The following is a 19,095-nucleotide window of genomic DNA, read 5'->3' on the forward strand; positions in this document are numbered from 1 at the left end:
TCGGAGACACAGACACACGTCAGAGCTGCCTAACGCAGACTGAGGCTCAGAGAGAGGGCGTGTACCCGCGTGTGCTCTACGCGCGTGAGCCTGCTGCAGAAACAAAGCGCTCGACAACAGGAGCGCAGATTCACTGTGTGAACACAACAGAAACGCCGCATCAGAGAAAAGGCTTTACTGAGACAACTCAGAACTGAGGCTCAATATGACTGTCAATACTCATAACCCCCCTCTGTGTTTACGTGTGTGTGTGTGTTTGTTTTTGTATATTTCAAGGACAAAAACATCCTGACTCAGAAGCATTGCATACATGTACTAAAATCTACATAAGAAGTTTAGGACAAATCACTACATACCGGTATTTATAGCTACATAGGGCATGTTACTATCACATGTCGCTGCTGTCAGAAGAAAACCTTGCATATCCATTTCTGACAGTTTGAAAATGCCTGTTGCTCTTTATATTGTGTGTAAATTTCATGATGAATGGACCAAAAGAAACGACTCAAAATGACTTGGAAAAAAAGTCTGGTTCCATTGACTTACATTAAAAGTAAAGTATGTTTTTTCCTTCTCCTGTAAAGTTACCGTTTTGGAGATACGAGGTTTTCTTCTGACAACCCCATTTCCAAAAAAGTTGGGACGCTGAGCAAAATGTAAATAAAAACAAAATTCAATTATGTGCAAATTATTTAAAGCCTATATTTAATTGAAAATAGTACAAAGACAACATATCAAATGTTAAATCTGAGAAAATTTATTGTTTTTTAATATATATATATTACACTGATAAGAACAGATACTACACTTGATCTTGATCTTCCACTCATCTTGTGCTTGTGTCGAGCATGTAGAACTAAGCTGAAAATACATATTACTGCATATAATATATATTGCATAACGCTGTTCTCGGAACAAAACCTCGTATCTTCGAAATGGTAACTTTACAGAAGAGGAAAAAACCTACTTTACTTTTAATGTAAGTCAATGGAACCAGACTTTTTTCCAAGTAATTTTGGGTCATTTCTTTTAGTCCATTCATCATAAAATTTACATACAACGTAAAGGGTAACAGGCATTTTCAAATTATGTCAAAAACTGAAAAATAGAGATACGAGGTTTTCTTCCGACAGCAGCGATATACATACTCAGCTAACAGAACCACTGGAAGCATCACCTGTGTTTTGTTTCTGCAGCCTCTTTATGCGCTGTGAGTAATTTTACCCTGATTTTATACAGCAGATGTAAAGCCGAGGGGCGCTATGCTATACAGACTGAGCTGAGGCTGCAGACTCTGCTGCAGTGCTGAAGTGTTTCTCAGGCTGGGTCTGCAGGCTGTAGTGAGCAGTCATTATGTGATCACTCGCTGAGTCACTGAGCTGCTACATGATTATGGCTAAAAGCAGAACAGAGGAGATCTCTGCACTCTGAACTAGAGCGGCTGATTTACTGTCCTGATCGCTAGATCACGTGTACCGTCACAGAACAATACTGAGTTTTAGTTTTAGCACTGCGTCAGGTAACACACAACGGCAGTTAAACACATAACTGTCTTTAAAGTATAAAGATATAAAGGTATATCTTAATATAAGACAATTATCTTGCACATCTGGACACTCCACACCTGGACACTTCATCTCCGTACCAGTATATGCACATATTTACTCAGTACTGTGATTATATGCTGTTACCTGCCTTTATCTCAGGATAGATCTTCCTGCAGATTTTTGTACATTTGTATTTGTATACATGCCTGTAGATGGTTTTTCTGTACATATCTTTCTTTTTATGTTGTTTCACCCTTATTATTATAACTGTGCTGTGTTGTGTGACTCACACTGGCTGCTGAATTTCCCTTGGGATCAATAACGTATCTGTCTGTCTGTCTGTCTGTCTAATCTAAATAAACAGTGGGTTTCCTTTCTGTAAATGTGTCAGGTTAATGTAACACCTAGGTCCACATCCATGTTTCTCCAAAACAGTAACTTTATAGGAGAAGAAAAATAGCTTTTGACTTTAAATGTAAGTTAATGAACAATTTCTTTTTACCGTTCATTTTGAAGCCTTTCTAATCATTCCTTCATGATGAGGTTCTAACACACTGTAAAGGGCAGGTGGACAAAAAGAGAGAAGCCAAGTTTTGTCATGACAGTGAGAGTTTATATAATACAGGCCACTAAAAACCACCATTAACTACTAAGTTATTATTTTTTCAGGATATATTTGTAAGATTAGATATGAGATAATCTACTTTCATAAGGAAGGAGAAAATCAAAGTGAAAATGAGTGAACGTTGGAGCTCAAAACATGACCACCTGGAAGACCTGGTCGACCGCAAAACTGCCCCCATCAGATAAACAGCACTTAAAGCTTTCATCTCTGAGAGAGAGGAGAAAATCAAGCTGCTTCAGATCTGAAAACATCCACAGGTGTTTCTGTCCATCCTTCCACTGTGAGAAGACGACTCAGCGCTGTGGGTCTGAAAGGATGTGTAGCTGATCAAGAAGAACCTCACTGAGAAAAGGAGACGGACACATCAAACAAAGAAGCTGAACGATGGACTGACCACCCCAGAGTCCAGAGCTCAACACCACTGAATGTGTTTGATTACTTCAGAAAATCATCAACCAGCTTCTAAGACTGAACTTTGGAGGTGTGTCTGCAGATTCTTTGAGAAACTGAAAGTGAGTCTCCTGAAAAGAATGTGGCCTCTAGTGGTGAGGCTGCAGACTGCACCCAGCTGAACCCCCCTCCTTCCTCTTTCTGCGTCTTCCAACTGGAGCTACAGTGCCACCAAATTCAAGCTGCCACTTTCATTTTAAAAATTTAAAAGGCGCCCTCTAGAGTCAGTGCTTGGTTTGTCCGTTCTGGGCTGCTGTAGAAACATGGCGGCACAACATGGCGGCCTCTGTTGAGGAGGAGCCGCTACCTATGTAGATATGATGGGCTCATTCTAAGATAACGACAACACAACGATTCGTAGTTACAGGTTATTATACATTAATAAAAAAATGGTTTCGTTCACTCTATTCCATTTCTGCTTATAGATCCCCAAAAATCTTACACACTGCAATTTTAACGGCTGTTTTGACTGGAAAATAAATAAATAAAAGGGAGTCTCAGACTTCTGCACAGTGCTCCTCAAAGGACCCGTTCAGAATGAAACTGTCTAATATTGCTGACAATGAATGAAAGTGTCGTTAGCCACAGCATGTTTGCCCGATTTCACATGCACAAAAAGATACAACACACTAAAAAAGGGAAAAGCATAATAAAGGTCCTCTTTAAGGAATAGCTCAGTTCCTTAAAGGGGACATTTATTATGCTTTTCCCTTTTTTAGTGTGTTGTATCTTTTTGTGCATGTAAATGTTCTGCAGAGTCCCAAAGCTCAGTGTTCCCTCCAGAGGGAGAAACTCTCTCCCACAGAACCCACTTTTCTCAGCTGCCTGAAATTCCAGCCCTTTTCCTTTGTTACAGGATGACATCATCTCGTAACACAGTCCTTACTGCCCGCCTACCAGTGAGCTCGGCCCCCTCACACAGCGCACAGCGGCTACTGGAGGAGGAAGAGTGTGTTTTCACTCTGGATCAAACTGATCCGGCAGAACCGACGCCGCTGGAGAAAAAGCCACAGCAGAGTTTACAGCTGCTCAGGAGAGAAGGGTCTGTCTGTAGACTGCAGGACAGGGGCGGAACTTGGAGGGGCGGAACCGCTATGGAAGCCGACCGATCAGAACGGAGTGCACGAGCCGACCAATCAGAGCACACTGGGCTCATCGGGAGGCGGGGCTTAAAGACACAGGAGCTCTAACAGAGCGTTTTAGACAGAGGGTGAATAGAGATAAACAGGAAGAGGAAAACAATGTGTTTTTGGAACACTGAAGCTGTAAATCTGTTCTAGTAGAGCAAAAATACAATTATGAACATCAAAAATGAGCATGATAAACTCAGGCTTTGGGCTGAGCCGCACGATAATCCCGAAAACCTGACTTGATGCGTGAGAAAAGGCTCACAATAAAGACGCCCACTCAGAAATTCTACAAAGCACAGAATCCATTGAGACGGGCAGGTTTATTGTTTGTTCTGACAACAGAAAACGCTCATCAAAATCAGCTTTCAGCTCGCAGGAATGATCAGCATCCAGCCATCAGCAGGACAAGCAGAGTGAGGCTGATTATATAGGGTGTAGATCTGACTTCACTACAGCTGTAATTATCAATTACACTAAAATATGATTCTGCTGAACTGGTTCAAAATCAGAGCTTGAACACATTTCAGATTTTTACTGATCAGACTTTAGACTAAAACCCTTTAGCTTTGAGTGAATCTTTACATTATATATTTTATTTTTATTTTTTTTTATAAATTTTAAAATTAATGACTGAACATTCCAAAACAATTGTTTTTTATATCTAAAAAAATCAAACTTTTTCACAAATATTTTTATTTCATATATATGTATAATGTTTTATTATATTTTTATTATATAAATTATATCACTATATATACATAATGTATATATGTATCGAGTTCATATATATATATATATATATATATATATATATATATAATGAATATGTATAATATATAATAAAAAACAAATGTGTGGTACATGTTTATATGTAATAAAGTAACATTAGAACATTATAACATCAAAGATGGTTCTTCAAGGGTTCTTTAGTAAAAACAATGGCTCTATTTAGAACCATGACTTCTATACAGAGCCATTTGCATGCTTAAAGGGTTCTTTGCATGGTGAAATGGTTCGTGTTGGTTCCATATAGCACCAAAAAAGCTCTGCAATTGTCACAAGCTCAACATCAAAACTATAGCAGAACCCTTTTTGGTGCCATACAGAACCATATATAACATTCTCCATCAGTCTGAGGAACCATTTCACCATGCAGTGAACCATTTAAGCATGCAAATGCAGCATTCAAACTTTGAGTGTGCATGGTTCTGTACGGAACCTTTTTCTTTACTAGAACCCTTGAAGAACCTTTTTTTTAAAGAGTGCATTATATTACACAGTAAATGAGACACAGCTTTTGTGTCACGGGAGAGTCATGAAAATGTGAGGCAGCATTTTTTAATTTAAAATTTAAACACATGATAAATCCAAATCTTTAAACTTTTAAAAATACAAAATAAATGTAAGTATTATTTTTGCGAGTGCAAATTTAGGGGTTAGAGTTTGGGACAGACACCTCCTGCAGAAAGTACCCTATATTTTATATATATGTTGTATGAGTGTGTATATATATTTAGCTTATTACTGTCTCTATTAATGTCTTGGGTTTAAATAGATCAGAACAGAATCACTGTAAATGTCTAAGATCTGATTACTGCATTGTTTATTTTTAATAGTTTGATTTAACTAGATGAATACAGACATTTATAAAGAGCGTAACACTTGGCAAAATGGACAAAAGCAGCCTTTATGAAAGCTGACGCCTGTTGGAAAACGTCAAAGCTTATGTAGGTTTATGTCAGTTGAAAGGCCTGTGTAGGTGTCATGTAGCGTTATGAATGCTGCCCTTCAGCCTCTTATCTGCGTCTAAATGCTGCTATAATACAGACACCAAGAGGAGGTTAAAATAATATAGGAGAGAATTCACTCATCAGAAACACTCGTGGTGAAAAAGTCACTGTTATGGTATAAAACAGCCCACAGGATCCTGTTTGACTACGTAAAGAACCCGTTTTTCGCTTCACCCGCGTTAGTGTTAACAGCCTCAGATTGAACATCAGCCACAGGCGACACATTTCTCTGCCACACAAGACCTTCAGAAATAATTCAGTAAAACGGAAACCCGTTTGGGCGACTTTAGGAGGAAGGTGTTTGCAGAAATAGCAGCCAGATCAGTGGAACCCTCCAGATTACTCACATCACACACACACACCCAAACCCTGACATTCAGCTGCCTGAAAAACTCACAGAATGACAAGACAACCCTGCAACTGACTCTGCAACACAGGCGCAACTGTGTGCATCTCAGCATTCCCTCCCTCACAGAAAGTTACTACATGAAATGGTTATGAATTCCCTGCCTGATGACTGAGACACTGTTTTATGATAGTTTAGAGAACTTAAACTCCATTCATGGTGGAGGGATACATGCAGGGCGCTGTGAGGCAAAATAGTCCCCAAAGAAAACTTATTATTTCATATTTTCCACTATTTTCCATCATCAACATTCCATATAAGCTCAGAAGACTCGTGTAGGTTCACTGGTGGTTCTGGATAGTAAATAAAATGTCTATATCTGTGTTGTAGTCATGGCGACCCCTGGTTCCTATCACCACCACTGTAAAGACATCTGAACCATTTCACACCAAACCACTCTGAATCTCTCTGATTACAGCTCACACACATAAACTTTAATTAGCATGATAATAAAGAGCCAAATCGCAAACGTCACACAAATTTAAACCGCGATAGTAAACCAGTGACGTTCCAGTTCCGGCCCACACTATCTACCCTCATCAGACCCACATAAATCCATGGAATGACAGCGGTGATTTCTTCTGAATCCGGATGCTGGAATGTTAACTTTCTGTCCAGTGTGCAGGGAACATGAAATTTTAAGTCAGCCACGAATCATTTCACACCAAACTTGAATTCAACTGCAAACTAGGAAATTTACTTTCTAGTAGTGCTGGGCGATATGACCTCAAATCAGTATCATGATTAACTGAATATTTTACCTCGATTATGATTAATCAACGATTATTTTGTTTTTAGTTTTTTTGTTTGTTTGTTTTTTTGCCCTCATAGTTCACTGACAAGGTTTGTACTGTAAATATCTGCATATCTTAATGTAAATCGTCTCAGCAGCCAGATCGGAAGTCATACGGCTTTTACGTCAATCCAACTCGACATTCGTCATAATTTTGCGCTGCTGAGACTCAGAAACATTTGGTCTGATGTTTCTGTACTAAAATTAAGAGATTTATCCAGAACCCTCCGTGTTTGAAGAGGTTTCTAAAGAAGTATCCGAACGCGGCCGCAGGAGAACGAGGCTGCAGCGTCAAAGAACAGTTAAAAGTCTGAACGCAAAGTTTAAAGAATCCGAGGACGCGAACCAAAGAAGTGACCGCGCCCTTTTTACAGCTCGAACACATTCTGGGTGATGAGCCCAGCTGTCAGTCAGTGAAGCTTCATGATGGCTCCTGTGATGCTGGTGAAGATGAAGCTGATCCTCCGGGAGCGACTGGCGCTCGTTGGTGGTCGTGATTGTTTACCTCTGGATGAGCCGTGAAGCAGCGTGACGCTCTGTTCTTTAGCGCATGTGGGTCAGTTTAGGAGCTGATCTGTTCAGACTGATGATACAGATCACATTTAAGATCTGAACAGACAAACAAAAAAATCAGATTTGGTGAGAAAATCAGATTTGGGCCACTTTTACATGCTGTGTGAACGTAGCCTTAGCTCCCACGTTGCAGACTGGACGTGGTGGAGTCACATGATGAAATTTTGTTAATTTATTTATTTACTTATTTCTGTCTAGTTATTATATATGTGTGTTGTGACAGTAGCCGCTACTGCCTCACACACTTAAAACACACACACTGAGCGCGAGACAGAAATATGAGTAATTTTGGGGGTTGTAAGTTTGAACCCAAGTGATGCCACAGCCATCCGTAAGTGGGTAACCAAGAGCAGGAACCAAGAGGGAAAACGTCCAGCTGGGGGAGAAACTCAGTAAAAAACTCATGTTCTATATTGTTTACATAACTGAGATGCTGAACAGGAGATGTAGAAGTTTGAGTTGGATGACCTCTGGTGTCCTTAAGGTCAGTTAACTCAAGAAAAGCAGTGTAATCAGTTACTTTAACATTTTAAGTTCAGCTGAACTTCACTTTTATCAGTGCAAGCAAAATTTTTCATACATTTTCAAATGTATTTGACAAACCGACTTCACATGCAAAACTCTGTATCTCAAGAGAAGGAAAAGTCTTGTAACTTCAAAAGGAACTTTTAAACAATTTTGAAGCATTTTTGAAGCACTGCTATTGGTCCATTCATCATAAAATTGCAACAGATAAAAAATAAAACGCAACAAAAATGGAGTTACAAGGTTTTCTTCTGAGGGCGACAGCTTTTCTTTTCTGTTCGGTCCTAAAAACGAAAGTAAAATGATTGCTGTCTCCAAAATGCACCGTATGGTGGCCTACAAACCGCAGCACAGACCATTCTGTGAAATTTGCGTGTCACTCCGCCTGTACGCAGGGACTAGCTCAGATTAGTGGCAGGCCTCAGCAAGCTGATGGCCCGTCCTCCTCTCAGTGAGCCCTGTTCAAACGGGCTCTTCTGAGAGGTAACCAGTGACAGCAGCCGCGACAGGAAGTGGTTTTATCACATCACTGCTGTCCTCCCAGCAGCACCGGCAGGAGGAAGCGGTCCAGCTCTGATACATCTGCGCTCAGACAGAGGTCAAACACAGCCTGGTAAACAGCTGAGAGACAAAAACAACAACATCGGTGAGCGATACAGCGATACAGCGATATCTTTATCAGATCAGTTCTATCACGATGCGCTTTTCTGGGTATCATCGGTGCTTCCAGAGCACTGATCACTGTCTTCAGCTGTTTGAAGAGCCTGTTTCACCGAAAAAACGAATCTGGGACATCGAAAAAAAAAACCATGCAAGAGCTGGTAGACCACCAGACCTGCCCCCATCAGATAAACAGCACTTTTATCTTTGAGAGAGAGGAGAAAATCAAGCTCCACTCTTGCTTCTTGCTTGGTTTTGATCTGACAATGATAACATTTACAGCACAGTATAAAAGTCAGAGCACCTTTTATTTATTTACAACCCCATTTCCAAAAAAGTTGGGATGCTGTGCAAATTGTAAATAAAAACAAAATGGAATGATGTGCAAATCATTTAAACCCTGTATTTCATTGAAAATAGAACAAAGACAACATATGAAACGTTGAAACTGAGAAATATGCGGCCATCCAGACGACATCTTTTTCAGGGAAGGCCTTGATTATTTCAGCAAGACAATGTTAAACCACATTCTGCATGTATTACAGCAGCATTGCTCCGTATTAAAAGAGTCCGGCACTAAACTGACCTGTCTGCAGTCCAGACCTGTCATCACTGATAACATTTGGTGCATTATGAAATGAATAATACGACAAATGTGATGAGCAGCTGAAATCCTGTATCAAACAAGAACAGGAAAACATTTCACTTTCTAAACTACAGCAGTGTCTCCTCAGTTCCCAAACGCTTACAGAGTGTAGTTAAAGAAGAGGTGATGAAACACAGTGGTAAATAGGCCCCCGTCCAAATTTTTTTGGAAGGTGTTGCTGGCATCAAATTCAAAATGTGCAAATATTTTTCAAAAAACAATAAAATTTCTCAGTTTCAACATTTCATATGTTGTCTTTTTCAATGAAATACAGGGTTTAAATGATTTGCACATCATTTCATTCTGTTTTTATTTACATTCGGCACAGCGTCCCAACTTTTTTGGAAATGATGTCGTAATTTCCAGTAAAAACCACCATTGAACAAATCTTTAGGAGATATTTATGAGATAAGATAATCCACTTGCATAAGGAGGGAGAAAGTCAAATGCAGTGAAAACTGGAATATTTTAGACATAATTTGAAAACTTCAGATGCCTTGACCAATTGAAAATAGTCTAAAAATCTTTTTACAATAACTTCCACTCAAAGTTAAGAATGTTTTGTCGTCTTCCTGAAAAGCAACCTTGTATTTGTACTGGAGCTACGAGGCTAATGCAGCTAACAAGTAAGAGAAACTTATGACCCATAATGAGCACCATGCAAACTGCATGTCCTCACAACTGTGAAAGTCATTGATTTCCAGTCAAGTACAAGGTCACAGATCTTTCTGATGAGATTAGATATAAAATAATTCACTTGCATAAAGAAATAGAAAGGCACAGGAAAATAAGTGAAGCCTGATTAAAAGCTCCAGAGAAAATGGGCCTCCTAACAACCACCTGGTAGACACTAAAACTGCCCCCATCAGATTAACAGCACTTATTATCTGATAATTATGATTTGCAATCTAACATGACGTAGTATCTGCTAATTATTTAGTATCTCACATATATGACTTCAATATTCATGTTTCAATACTTTGTTGCCGTATCAGTCAGTACAGGAGTTTCTTTCAGTGCTGCTCAAACACACAAACAATATACACTCTTACACAAAACATCCATAATCTCAATCAAAAATACAAACACTGACATAAATAAACAAGGTTAAGATTGTGGCGACTGCAGAAGGATAGGAACTGTTACTAAACCCAGATGTTCTACATGAGATGCTTTGAAACCTTTTGTCAGAAAGGAGCTTTTTAAAAAGGAGCTGTGCTGGTGTGAGATATGCGCATAGATTATTAATGTTTCCTTATCTCATAATTATAATCTCACAATCACTTAATTACAATCTCATAATTACATCTTAGTATCTCATAGTTACAACTTTGTATCGCATAATTACGATTTATAATCTCATAATTACGACATACAATTTCATAATTACAACTCAGAATCTCATAATTATGATTTACAATCTCATAATTACAACTTAGAATCTCATAGTTATGACTTAAAATCTCAAAATTACAACTTAGAATCTCATAATTATGACTTACAATCTCATAATTACAACTTAGAATCTCATAATTATGACTTACAATCTCATAATTACAACTTAGAATCTCATAGTTATGACTTAAAATCTCAGAATTACAATTTAGAATCTCATAATTATGATTTACAATCTTATAATTAGAATTTATAATCTCAAAATTATGATTTATAATCTCATAATTATAACTTATTATCTCATAATCAGGACTTCCAATGTCATAATTACAACTTAGTATCTCATAATTATGACTTGCTATCTCATAATAATGGCATCCTTGCTCTTTATGACTTCTCATGAATGTGCCACAGTAGGAACTATGAGAATAAATTATTTATTATGAGATCTTAAGTCATAATTATGAGACACGTTCTCATTATTATGAGATACTATATGGCCTTTTTTTCGAAGTGAGGGAACCGGCTTGAACAGAACCCACAAAATAGGACTTGTTGAGAATGAAATGGTAGAAAATGCTGCTAACTTAGCTTTTTCAGAATAAGCAGTCAGTGCTGCTGAATGAGGAGGCGTGCGGGAGCTGGAGGAGCAGGTTCTCATTGGTGATCTGAGCTGATTGATCTGACTCAGTGAAGATAGTCGAGCGCTTCTTCATTTCAAACAGCTCTGACGCCTCGATCTTCAGCACACCTACAAACTACACTGAACACACTTCCTCCTAGTGTAACTGCTCAGTGCAGTCAACTTCATCGGTCCACTCAGGAGGTTCCTCCGTCTGAGTGTGTGAGGTCGCTGTTCGTTCTATAAAAGCCTTTAGCTGCTGATTGATTTTGTTTAGTCATCGTTTTGGTATTGCATTTAAATACAGCACACAAAATCGACATACTTGGCTTTAATTTGATCCGTATTACCTGCAAATACGGAACAGAGCTCGGTTTCTGTTTTGGTTTCTATGATGATGCTGCACTGCACAGTGTATAAACCTCCCGGCATTCGCGTCCAGTTTGTTCTCACTCTGGTGCTCCTAAATCTAAATTCTGTTCACATTTTTAAAAACAATACTGAGCGTTTTGCCTTGCTCAATGACGTCAGGTGAACTAAGGGCTCATTCCTCAGCTCCACTGTCAAGTGACTCGTGTTAAGGGTGTGGAAGAAGAAGGCTTTGAATGAAGCCACAGCAAAAACACAGTCCAAATTAGCTCCTTTATCAGGTTAGCATCTCAGAACATGAAATACCAGAAACAAACATCACAATGGGAGCTCCAAACAGCATTCAGAGCACTTGGAATGCATTGAACCGTCAAAGAAAGCATAATTCAAAACAAAAGCAACAATAAAAATGATGACAGGGTGACGGCATCAACGAGCGCAGCTCTGCTGATCACCACACCACCGAGCTCCAAGCTATCTGTGGACAATACAACTGGCAGAATTATCCACGTCAACCACTCAGTCATGCTTTACTGCCTCAGCTGAGCAGCAGAACAGGAAAATCTGGGTTTGCTGTTAGTGTAAACTGAGGGTTGTGGTGAAAACGTGTTGCTCACACGTAGGGCCAGGTAGCAGTGGGCGGAGTGGGCAAACATTTATATCGCTGTATATATATGAGTCATTGACATGACATGCGTGTCCAAGTCCATATTTTACCAAAAAAAAAATTTATAAAAACATAGCATATCAAATTATTCTACAATGCCTCTTTTATGTGGAACAATTTTCATTGCATCCATGTAAAATTAATTTTAGTTTCTTTTTGCCTTCAAAGGTCTAAAAATGTCAGGTGGTGCAACCGTCCAACCATATATGTTGATTAAGTAAACTATCGAAAAAGGTAATTTAGTTATAAAATTGTAAATAAAATAGTTTGGCATGATTTTATGTTTGAAAACTTTCAAATAAAAGTCATTTTGCAAAATAAGACAACTTTAAAAGTGCTGAACTCACTGAAAAACTTTTTTCTGCAAATTCTTACTTCCTCAAATGTCAGGCCGCACAATCAAAAACAAATTATTTTTACATGACGGTCCAGGGTATTGCATCATAATGACCCCAAGTGGCCTTCATGGTGCAATGCCAAGGTCACAGATTTAGTAAAAGCGTGATGTTTGAGTCGCAGTTAGAATGGTAGAATGCGGTTAGAATGGGGGTCTGACCTCAGGAGAACCATGAAAATGTGGAATTATTATAATAATGTTTATTTATTTGAAAAAAAGTAAGTTGAAGGACAAAGGTTTCTACAGGTGTCTAAGTAGATGCCTGTTTAGTCTCAAATTAGTCTGAAAAGTCAGGAGGCGCAACCAGTCAGTCAGATGGAGCAACCAGACCAGCACAGTTTAATAACTGAAACAGACAATTAGAAGATTTTATAACACTTACAATATTTAAGATGCGCAGAGATAAGATACATAGAGTTTTGGTTATTTTATTTTTCAATAAAACCAGATCATTAAAGCTCTGTGGACCTTAATCTGTGTTTAATCTTGCTTTATGTCCTGTGAAAAATTTTCCACTAAATTTCCACTAGACAAGACCCAACCACCATGCACAAGCTAACCATCGAAAAGCTAAGCATGAAGCGAAAGCGCTAACCACCAAGAAAAGCCAACCATCCAGTGAAAGCTAACCATCATGCAAAAGCTAACCACCAAGTGAAAGCTAACCATCAAGCCCAAACAGTAAAGCCTTCTTGAGTTGGTGTTGATCTGGTGAAGCAGAGCATCCAATCTTGTCCACAAAGGGCCGGTGAGGCTGCAGGTTATCCTTCAAAACCAGCTGGAGCTCACCTGATTCTACTTGTTTAATCAGCTGGTCTCAGTCTTAAACTGCCGATCAGGTGAGCTCCTGCTTTGTTGGCGTGAAAACCTGCAGCCACACTGGTCCTTTGCGGATAAGACCGGACACCCCTGTGGTACAGTGTTTTTACTGAGATACTCAAGCTGATGCGCTGTTACAGTTCGTGTTTCTACACACTATAAACAGCAGGGGGCGCTCTCACAGCATTCACAACTTACAGTTTATCACACTTTAGTTCTGTTTGACCTTTTTAGCATCAGTAACAGCAGCTGTCTGGCTAACTAACTTAATCATTTTGATTACATGTTTACGTTTCAGCTGTGTGCCTATGGTCAGTTCCTGGGCAACAGACATGACAGTTGATTGTCGACTTCGATCGAACAGGTTAAAATCTCCTAAGTGGAGATAAGATAAGGTAAAATTCCTAAATTAAGCTCAGATTTGCTTCTGTAATGAATACAAAAGGTTATGAACGTTCTGGAACAGTTTTAATGATAAAAGTTTTATTTAAAAACATTTGAATGTTTTTTTTTCTCTTATACATGACATCGACTATTGGAACGTCTCTAAAACCTTAATGTGAATATCACAATACACTGATACTGATGATACATCGTTCAGCCCCGCTGATACAAACCTCAGTAAGTCGGCCCCCCTTTGTGAAAAATCAGCCCAGCATGTTCTCGCGGCTGTCTGAGGGGGTCTCACCGACGGCGAGAGCAGATTGAGGGGCTGCTGCATAATTCAGAAGATGGTTAATCATCCAATCTGCTCTGTGTACTATGACTTCCACTCTGCATATGCTGTGTCAGTGCTGTCGTTTAGGCCGGAGCGCGACACAGCAGCAGCAGCAGGCCCCGTCGCTCCTCCGCGGCCGGACCGTCCCCACACCTGCTGGATCCGTTTCCACGGTAACCATTCATAAAAGCCCACTGGCTGTAGGCGAGCGAGACCGACCCCGTGCGTGCCTTTCAGCATATACATCACGTTGTGCTTATGACTCCTAAAATAGGCATCGATCGCATGTGCTTTGTTGCTAAGCCCTCGAGCCGCGAGCATGGACCACTAGAGGGTGTGAAGTGGAGGCGAGAGACCACCCCGGCACATTTGCCCTGCATAATCTATCAGTCTGCTTATTCATTCACCAACACTGTGAATGAAGAAAGAGTCCGAGCAGTACAGTAAAACTGGACACTGCATATGTTCTGACGTCATATTCTAATGCATTGGCACATATACACGCATACATATGTGTGGCACCACATATATAAAATGTATGACATATAGTGTTCACGTGAGCAGTGAGTCATTTCTGCTTGAAATATCTCAAAAACATAAGTTCAGAAAGGTGTGTATAGGCTAACAGACCACTATTGTTGTGCTAGTGCAAAAACCCAAAGAGGTTTGAGTGTGTTTCTTTTTCGAATTCTCCGTTCCACCTTAAAAGGTACAGCAGTTGCCTTCTGGTGCCACCGTTCTCTACAATGAACCAATTCAGACTGAACCACTCTAAATGACTGTTTTCACCTCAGAGACAGTACGATGTAGAAATTTTGAAAAATGGGTGGAATTGCCCTTTAATGAATAGCATAATGCTGCCTTAGTTGCCTTCTTATTCGAATTTTATGTTCCACCTTAAGTAGAGCAACAGTTTCATTCTGGCGCCGCAGGCCAACAAGAGGCACGACGGACAGGGAGCTGACTTCACAACAGAAAACAACTGGAGATTCAGTTATTCATTTAAGGTGGAACGGAGAATTTAAGGTGGAATGGACAGTTCCAACAAGAGGCATGGGGAATAGGGAGCTAACTTCATAACCCCTTAGACAACAACTGCAGATTAATGAGGTTATTTAAGGTGGAACGGAGAATTCCAACAAGAGGCATGGGGAATAGGGAGCTAACTTCATAACTTAGAAAACAACTGTATATTAATGTTATTCATTTAAGGTGGAATGGACAGTTCCATCAAGAGGCATAATGAAATGGGAGCTAACTTAATAACTTGTAAGAATCCAACTGTAGATTAATGAGGATATTCATTTAAGGTGGAACAGATAATTTAAGGTGGAATAGACACTTCCAACAAGAGGCACAGAGAATAGAGATTTAACTTCATAACTTCTTACAAAACAACTGTAGATTAATGAGCTTATTTATTTAAGGTGGAACAGAGAATTTAAGCGGACAATTCCAACTAGAGGCATAGTGAATAGGGAGCTAACTTCATAACTTGTAAGATAACAACTGTAGATTAATGAGGTTATTCATTTAAGGTGGAACGGAGAATTTAAGGTGAAACAGAGAATTTAAGGTGGAACGGAGAATTCCAACAAGAGACATGGCGAATAGAGAGCTAACTTAATAACTTAGAAACAAATGTATTTTAGTGTTATTCATTAAAGGCGGAACAGATAATTTAAGGTGGAATTCCAATAAGGCGCATTGCAAATAGGGAGCTAACTTCATAACTTAGAAAACAACTATAGATTAATAAGGTTATTTATTTAAGGTGGAACAGAGAATTCCAACAAGTGGCATGGCGAATAGGCAGCTGACTTCAAAACCTCTTACAAAACAACTGCAGACTGATAAGGTTATTTATTAAGAAGGTTAATAAAGTTATTCATTTAAGGTGGAACTGATCATTTAAGGTGGAATGGACAATTACAACAAGGTGGCATTGTGACTTCATGACTTCTTAAAAAACAACTGCAGATTAATGAAGTTATTTATTTAAGATGGAAGTGAGAATTTAAGGTGGAACGGACAATTCCAACAAAGAGGCATGGCGAAAAGCACTTAATTCATTAATAAGGTTAATAGGGTTATTCATTTAAGGTGGAACGGGTCATTTAAGGTGAAATGGACAATTTCAACAAGAGGCACGGCGAATAGGGAGCTAACTTCATAACAACCGTAGATTAACAATGCATGCATAATATAGTACAATCATATATTATGTGGGTCGTTAAAACAATATGGGTTTGCAGGGAAAACAATAAGGAAGTGTACAATCAGACCACAGCCTACCTGCCTACCTGCCTACCTGGCTCACAGGTACGTAATACTGAATAACTGAAAAACAACAATAAAACTGGCCACAATACCGTAAACGGCGAATAGATTTATACCACAGTTATCCAGTTATCGCGTTTAGCACGTGCTTCGGCATTCAGGGCGAGATATGGTCAAATGTTTTCGCCCCCCTCCTCGTACTTCCTGAAAGTGTCGTTTTGTTTGGCTGTTTGTTTTCTTTTTCAACTACCATCTAAAAACAGCGTGCACACGATGATGAAGACCGGTGATTTATGCGCGAGCCCGCTAAACTGAACTCCCCAAACCAACAACAGGTGTCAACAGGTGTTGTCCGCGCGTGCGGCCAGCCATGCACTCACCTTGGTGTAGAATAACATCCACAGCTCGTACAGCCGCTCCTTGGAGGCCATTCTCCGGCTCCCTTTCTCGAGCTCAGCGCCCAAATCACCCAATTTAGACCATCTAAGTTTATATTTTCAAGCTCACGCGGCGTCTTTTCCGCTCCAGCGCGCGCTCGGAAGGGAACGCGTCCGCGTGCATGCTCCTCTTCAGCGGCGGCAGACTCGAGCTCCCAGCTTTCCTGAAGAAGTCAAAGTTGTCCGTGTCTCGCGACGCATGGCTCAGTCGCGGCGAACCCGCGCGCAGATCTCAGAGAGCAAAGCGAGCGACGTGTGGAAAAAGAAAACACACCCTAGAACGGTACGGGCGCGAGCGCGCATCCCCCAGATCGCGAGAGTCTCGGACCAACTTCAAAAACGCTCTGTTTTCTGCACTACGCACGCACAGGCAGGCAGGCACGCTCACTTTCCGCCCTGAGACTTCCCAACCGCGTCCGCGCGGGGCGCCGGAGAGCGCGCGGAACTTTAAAGGGCTCATACCCTACAACCACCTCCTTGTTTCTACACTCACTGTCCACTGTATCAGCTTCACTGACCACCTAGTTTCACTCTGTAGTTCTACAGTTACAGACTGTAGTCCGTCTGTTTCTCTGCATACTTTGTTAGCCCCCTTGGACCCCCATGGACCCTCACAGAGCAGGTACTATTTGGGTGGTGGATCATTCTCAGCACTGCAGTAACACTGATGTGGTTGTGGTGTGTTAGTGTGTGTTGTGCTGGTGCGAGTGGATCAGACACAGCAGTGCTGCTGGAGTCTTTAAACACTGTGTCCACTCACTGTCCACTCTATTAGACACTGCTACCTTGTCGGTCCACCTTGTAGATGTAAGTTTCTACATGTGGACTGAGTGGAGTGTTTATATGCTACACTAAACTATATTTCAGAACCGTCAGGAAAATTAGTTTTTCCGTGATATGAGCCCGTTAATCCTATAATCGAAAAAGCTAAACAAATTCTCACTTTTATTCTCTCTAAGCTACAAAAACAGCCTATTTTAAATTATTTGTGTTTGTGATGTCACAAAGACCAACACATTTACATGCGTCCTCCTGTTCAGCCTACAATAGTTTAGCCCCTCCCATTCATGCTGGAGTGACAAGGATCATTTGGGCTTGAACTTGCTTGTTGAATCAGGCAGCCAACCAGAACAAGCTCGTTTACATATCCCTGCTGTCGGAACAAAACCTCGTATCTCCAAAATGGTAACTTTACAGGAGAAGCAAAAAACATAATTCACTTTTAATGTAAGTCAATGGAACCAGAATTTTTTCCAAATAATTTTGTGTCATTTCTTTTGGTCCATTCTTCATGAAATTTACACACAGTGTAAAGAGCAACAGGCCTTTTCAAAATATGTCAAAAACTGAAAATCGTTAAAAATGGAGATACAAAGTTTTGTTTCGACAGCAGTGATATGTGAGGCTTAAAGGAGAATTCTAGCCTTTTTTTTCTTTCATTTTTGTTTTGGATAATTAAATGGTTAAGAGTGGTTTGGAGTGAAATGATTCAGCTTTGTTTACATCTCACTCACTGAATTCTGGGGGAATTTTGAAAAATAGGTGGAATTCCTCTTTAAAGACACAGTAACGAAAGCAGAAGGTGAACAATGGTCATGTACAAATGAATTATGACTGGTTTTGATACATAAACCCCACATAAACAAACAAACAACAATATAATAAAACGTTAGACAAATGTGGGATATGGGCTCTTTAATGTGTGGAATGTAAGATGCATTGTTTTTTATGTTTGCACATCTGTTCCTGCAAACGTGTGAACTCTTACGCTACACTGTATCTCCAGCGCTACGTGCACAGTGTGCAGTGTTCACTCACCTCCACACATTTTTCTTTATATTTTATGGTGTCTGTGCATGTTTCTGTGTGCATGCTTGCGCCAGCATGTTCATGCCGTGCTTCAGTGTATGTGCAAACGAGACTTTATGCATGTTTTTTGTGCCTGCATTCATACAGAACACATACGTACAACACTGTTATTAATCAATCAATCAATCAATCAATCAAGTTTTACTAAAACTCAGAATACATTGACGGAGACCCTCATTTACAATGTAGCTGAGCCAATACAGAGATCAAGGAGTGAGACATTGGAAAGTAAAAATATATCAAATGCTGAAAAAGCAATAATGGTCCTAGTAGCAAAATTGAATAGTAAAAAGGAAAAAAAAATCAATAAACTGTTAAAATTACAATATAGTAACTTAATAAATAACAGACCAGATAAGAATAAAATAAATAAAAAC

General features: G+C 39.7%; 1 protein-coding gene across 1 annotated transcript in view; it reads right to left on the bottom strand.

Moving 5' to 3' along the window:
* The window catches only part of nbeal2 (neurobeachin-like 2), a 100,945-nt gene extending 83,694 nt beyond the window's left edge, over positions 1–17,251 (bottom strand). Inside the window, exon 1 of the mRNA XM_036596554.1 lies at positions 16,793–17,251. Coding sequence (XP_036452447.1) covers positions 16,793–16,843 — 51 coding nt within the window. The 5' untranslated portion in view covers positions 16,844–17,251. The remainder of the gene's footprint in view (positions 1–16,792) is intronic.
* Between the last annotated feature and the right edge of the window lie 1,844 nt (positions 17,252–19,095).

The sequence above is a fragment of the Colossoma macropomum genome, unplaced genomic scaffold (genome assembly GCF_904425465.1).
Source record: "Colossoma macropomum unplaced genomic scaffold, Colossoma_macropomum, whole genome shotgun sequence".
Classification (NCBI taxonomy): domain Eukaryota; kingdom Metazoa; phylum Chordata; class Actinopteri; order Characiformes; family Serrasalmidae; genus Colossoma; species Colossoma macropomum.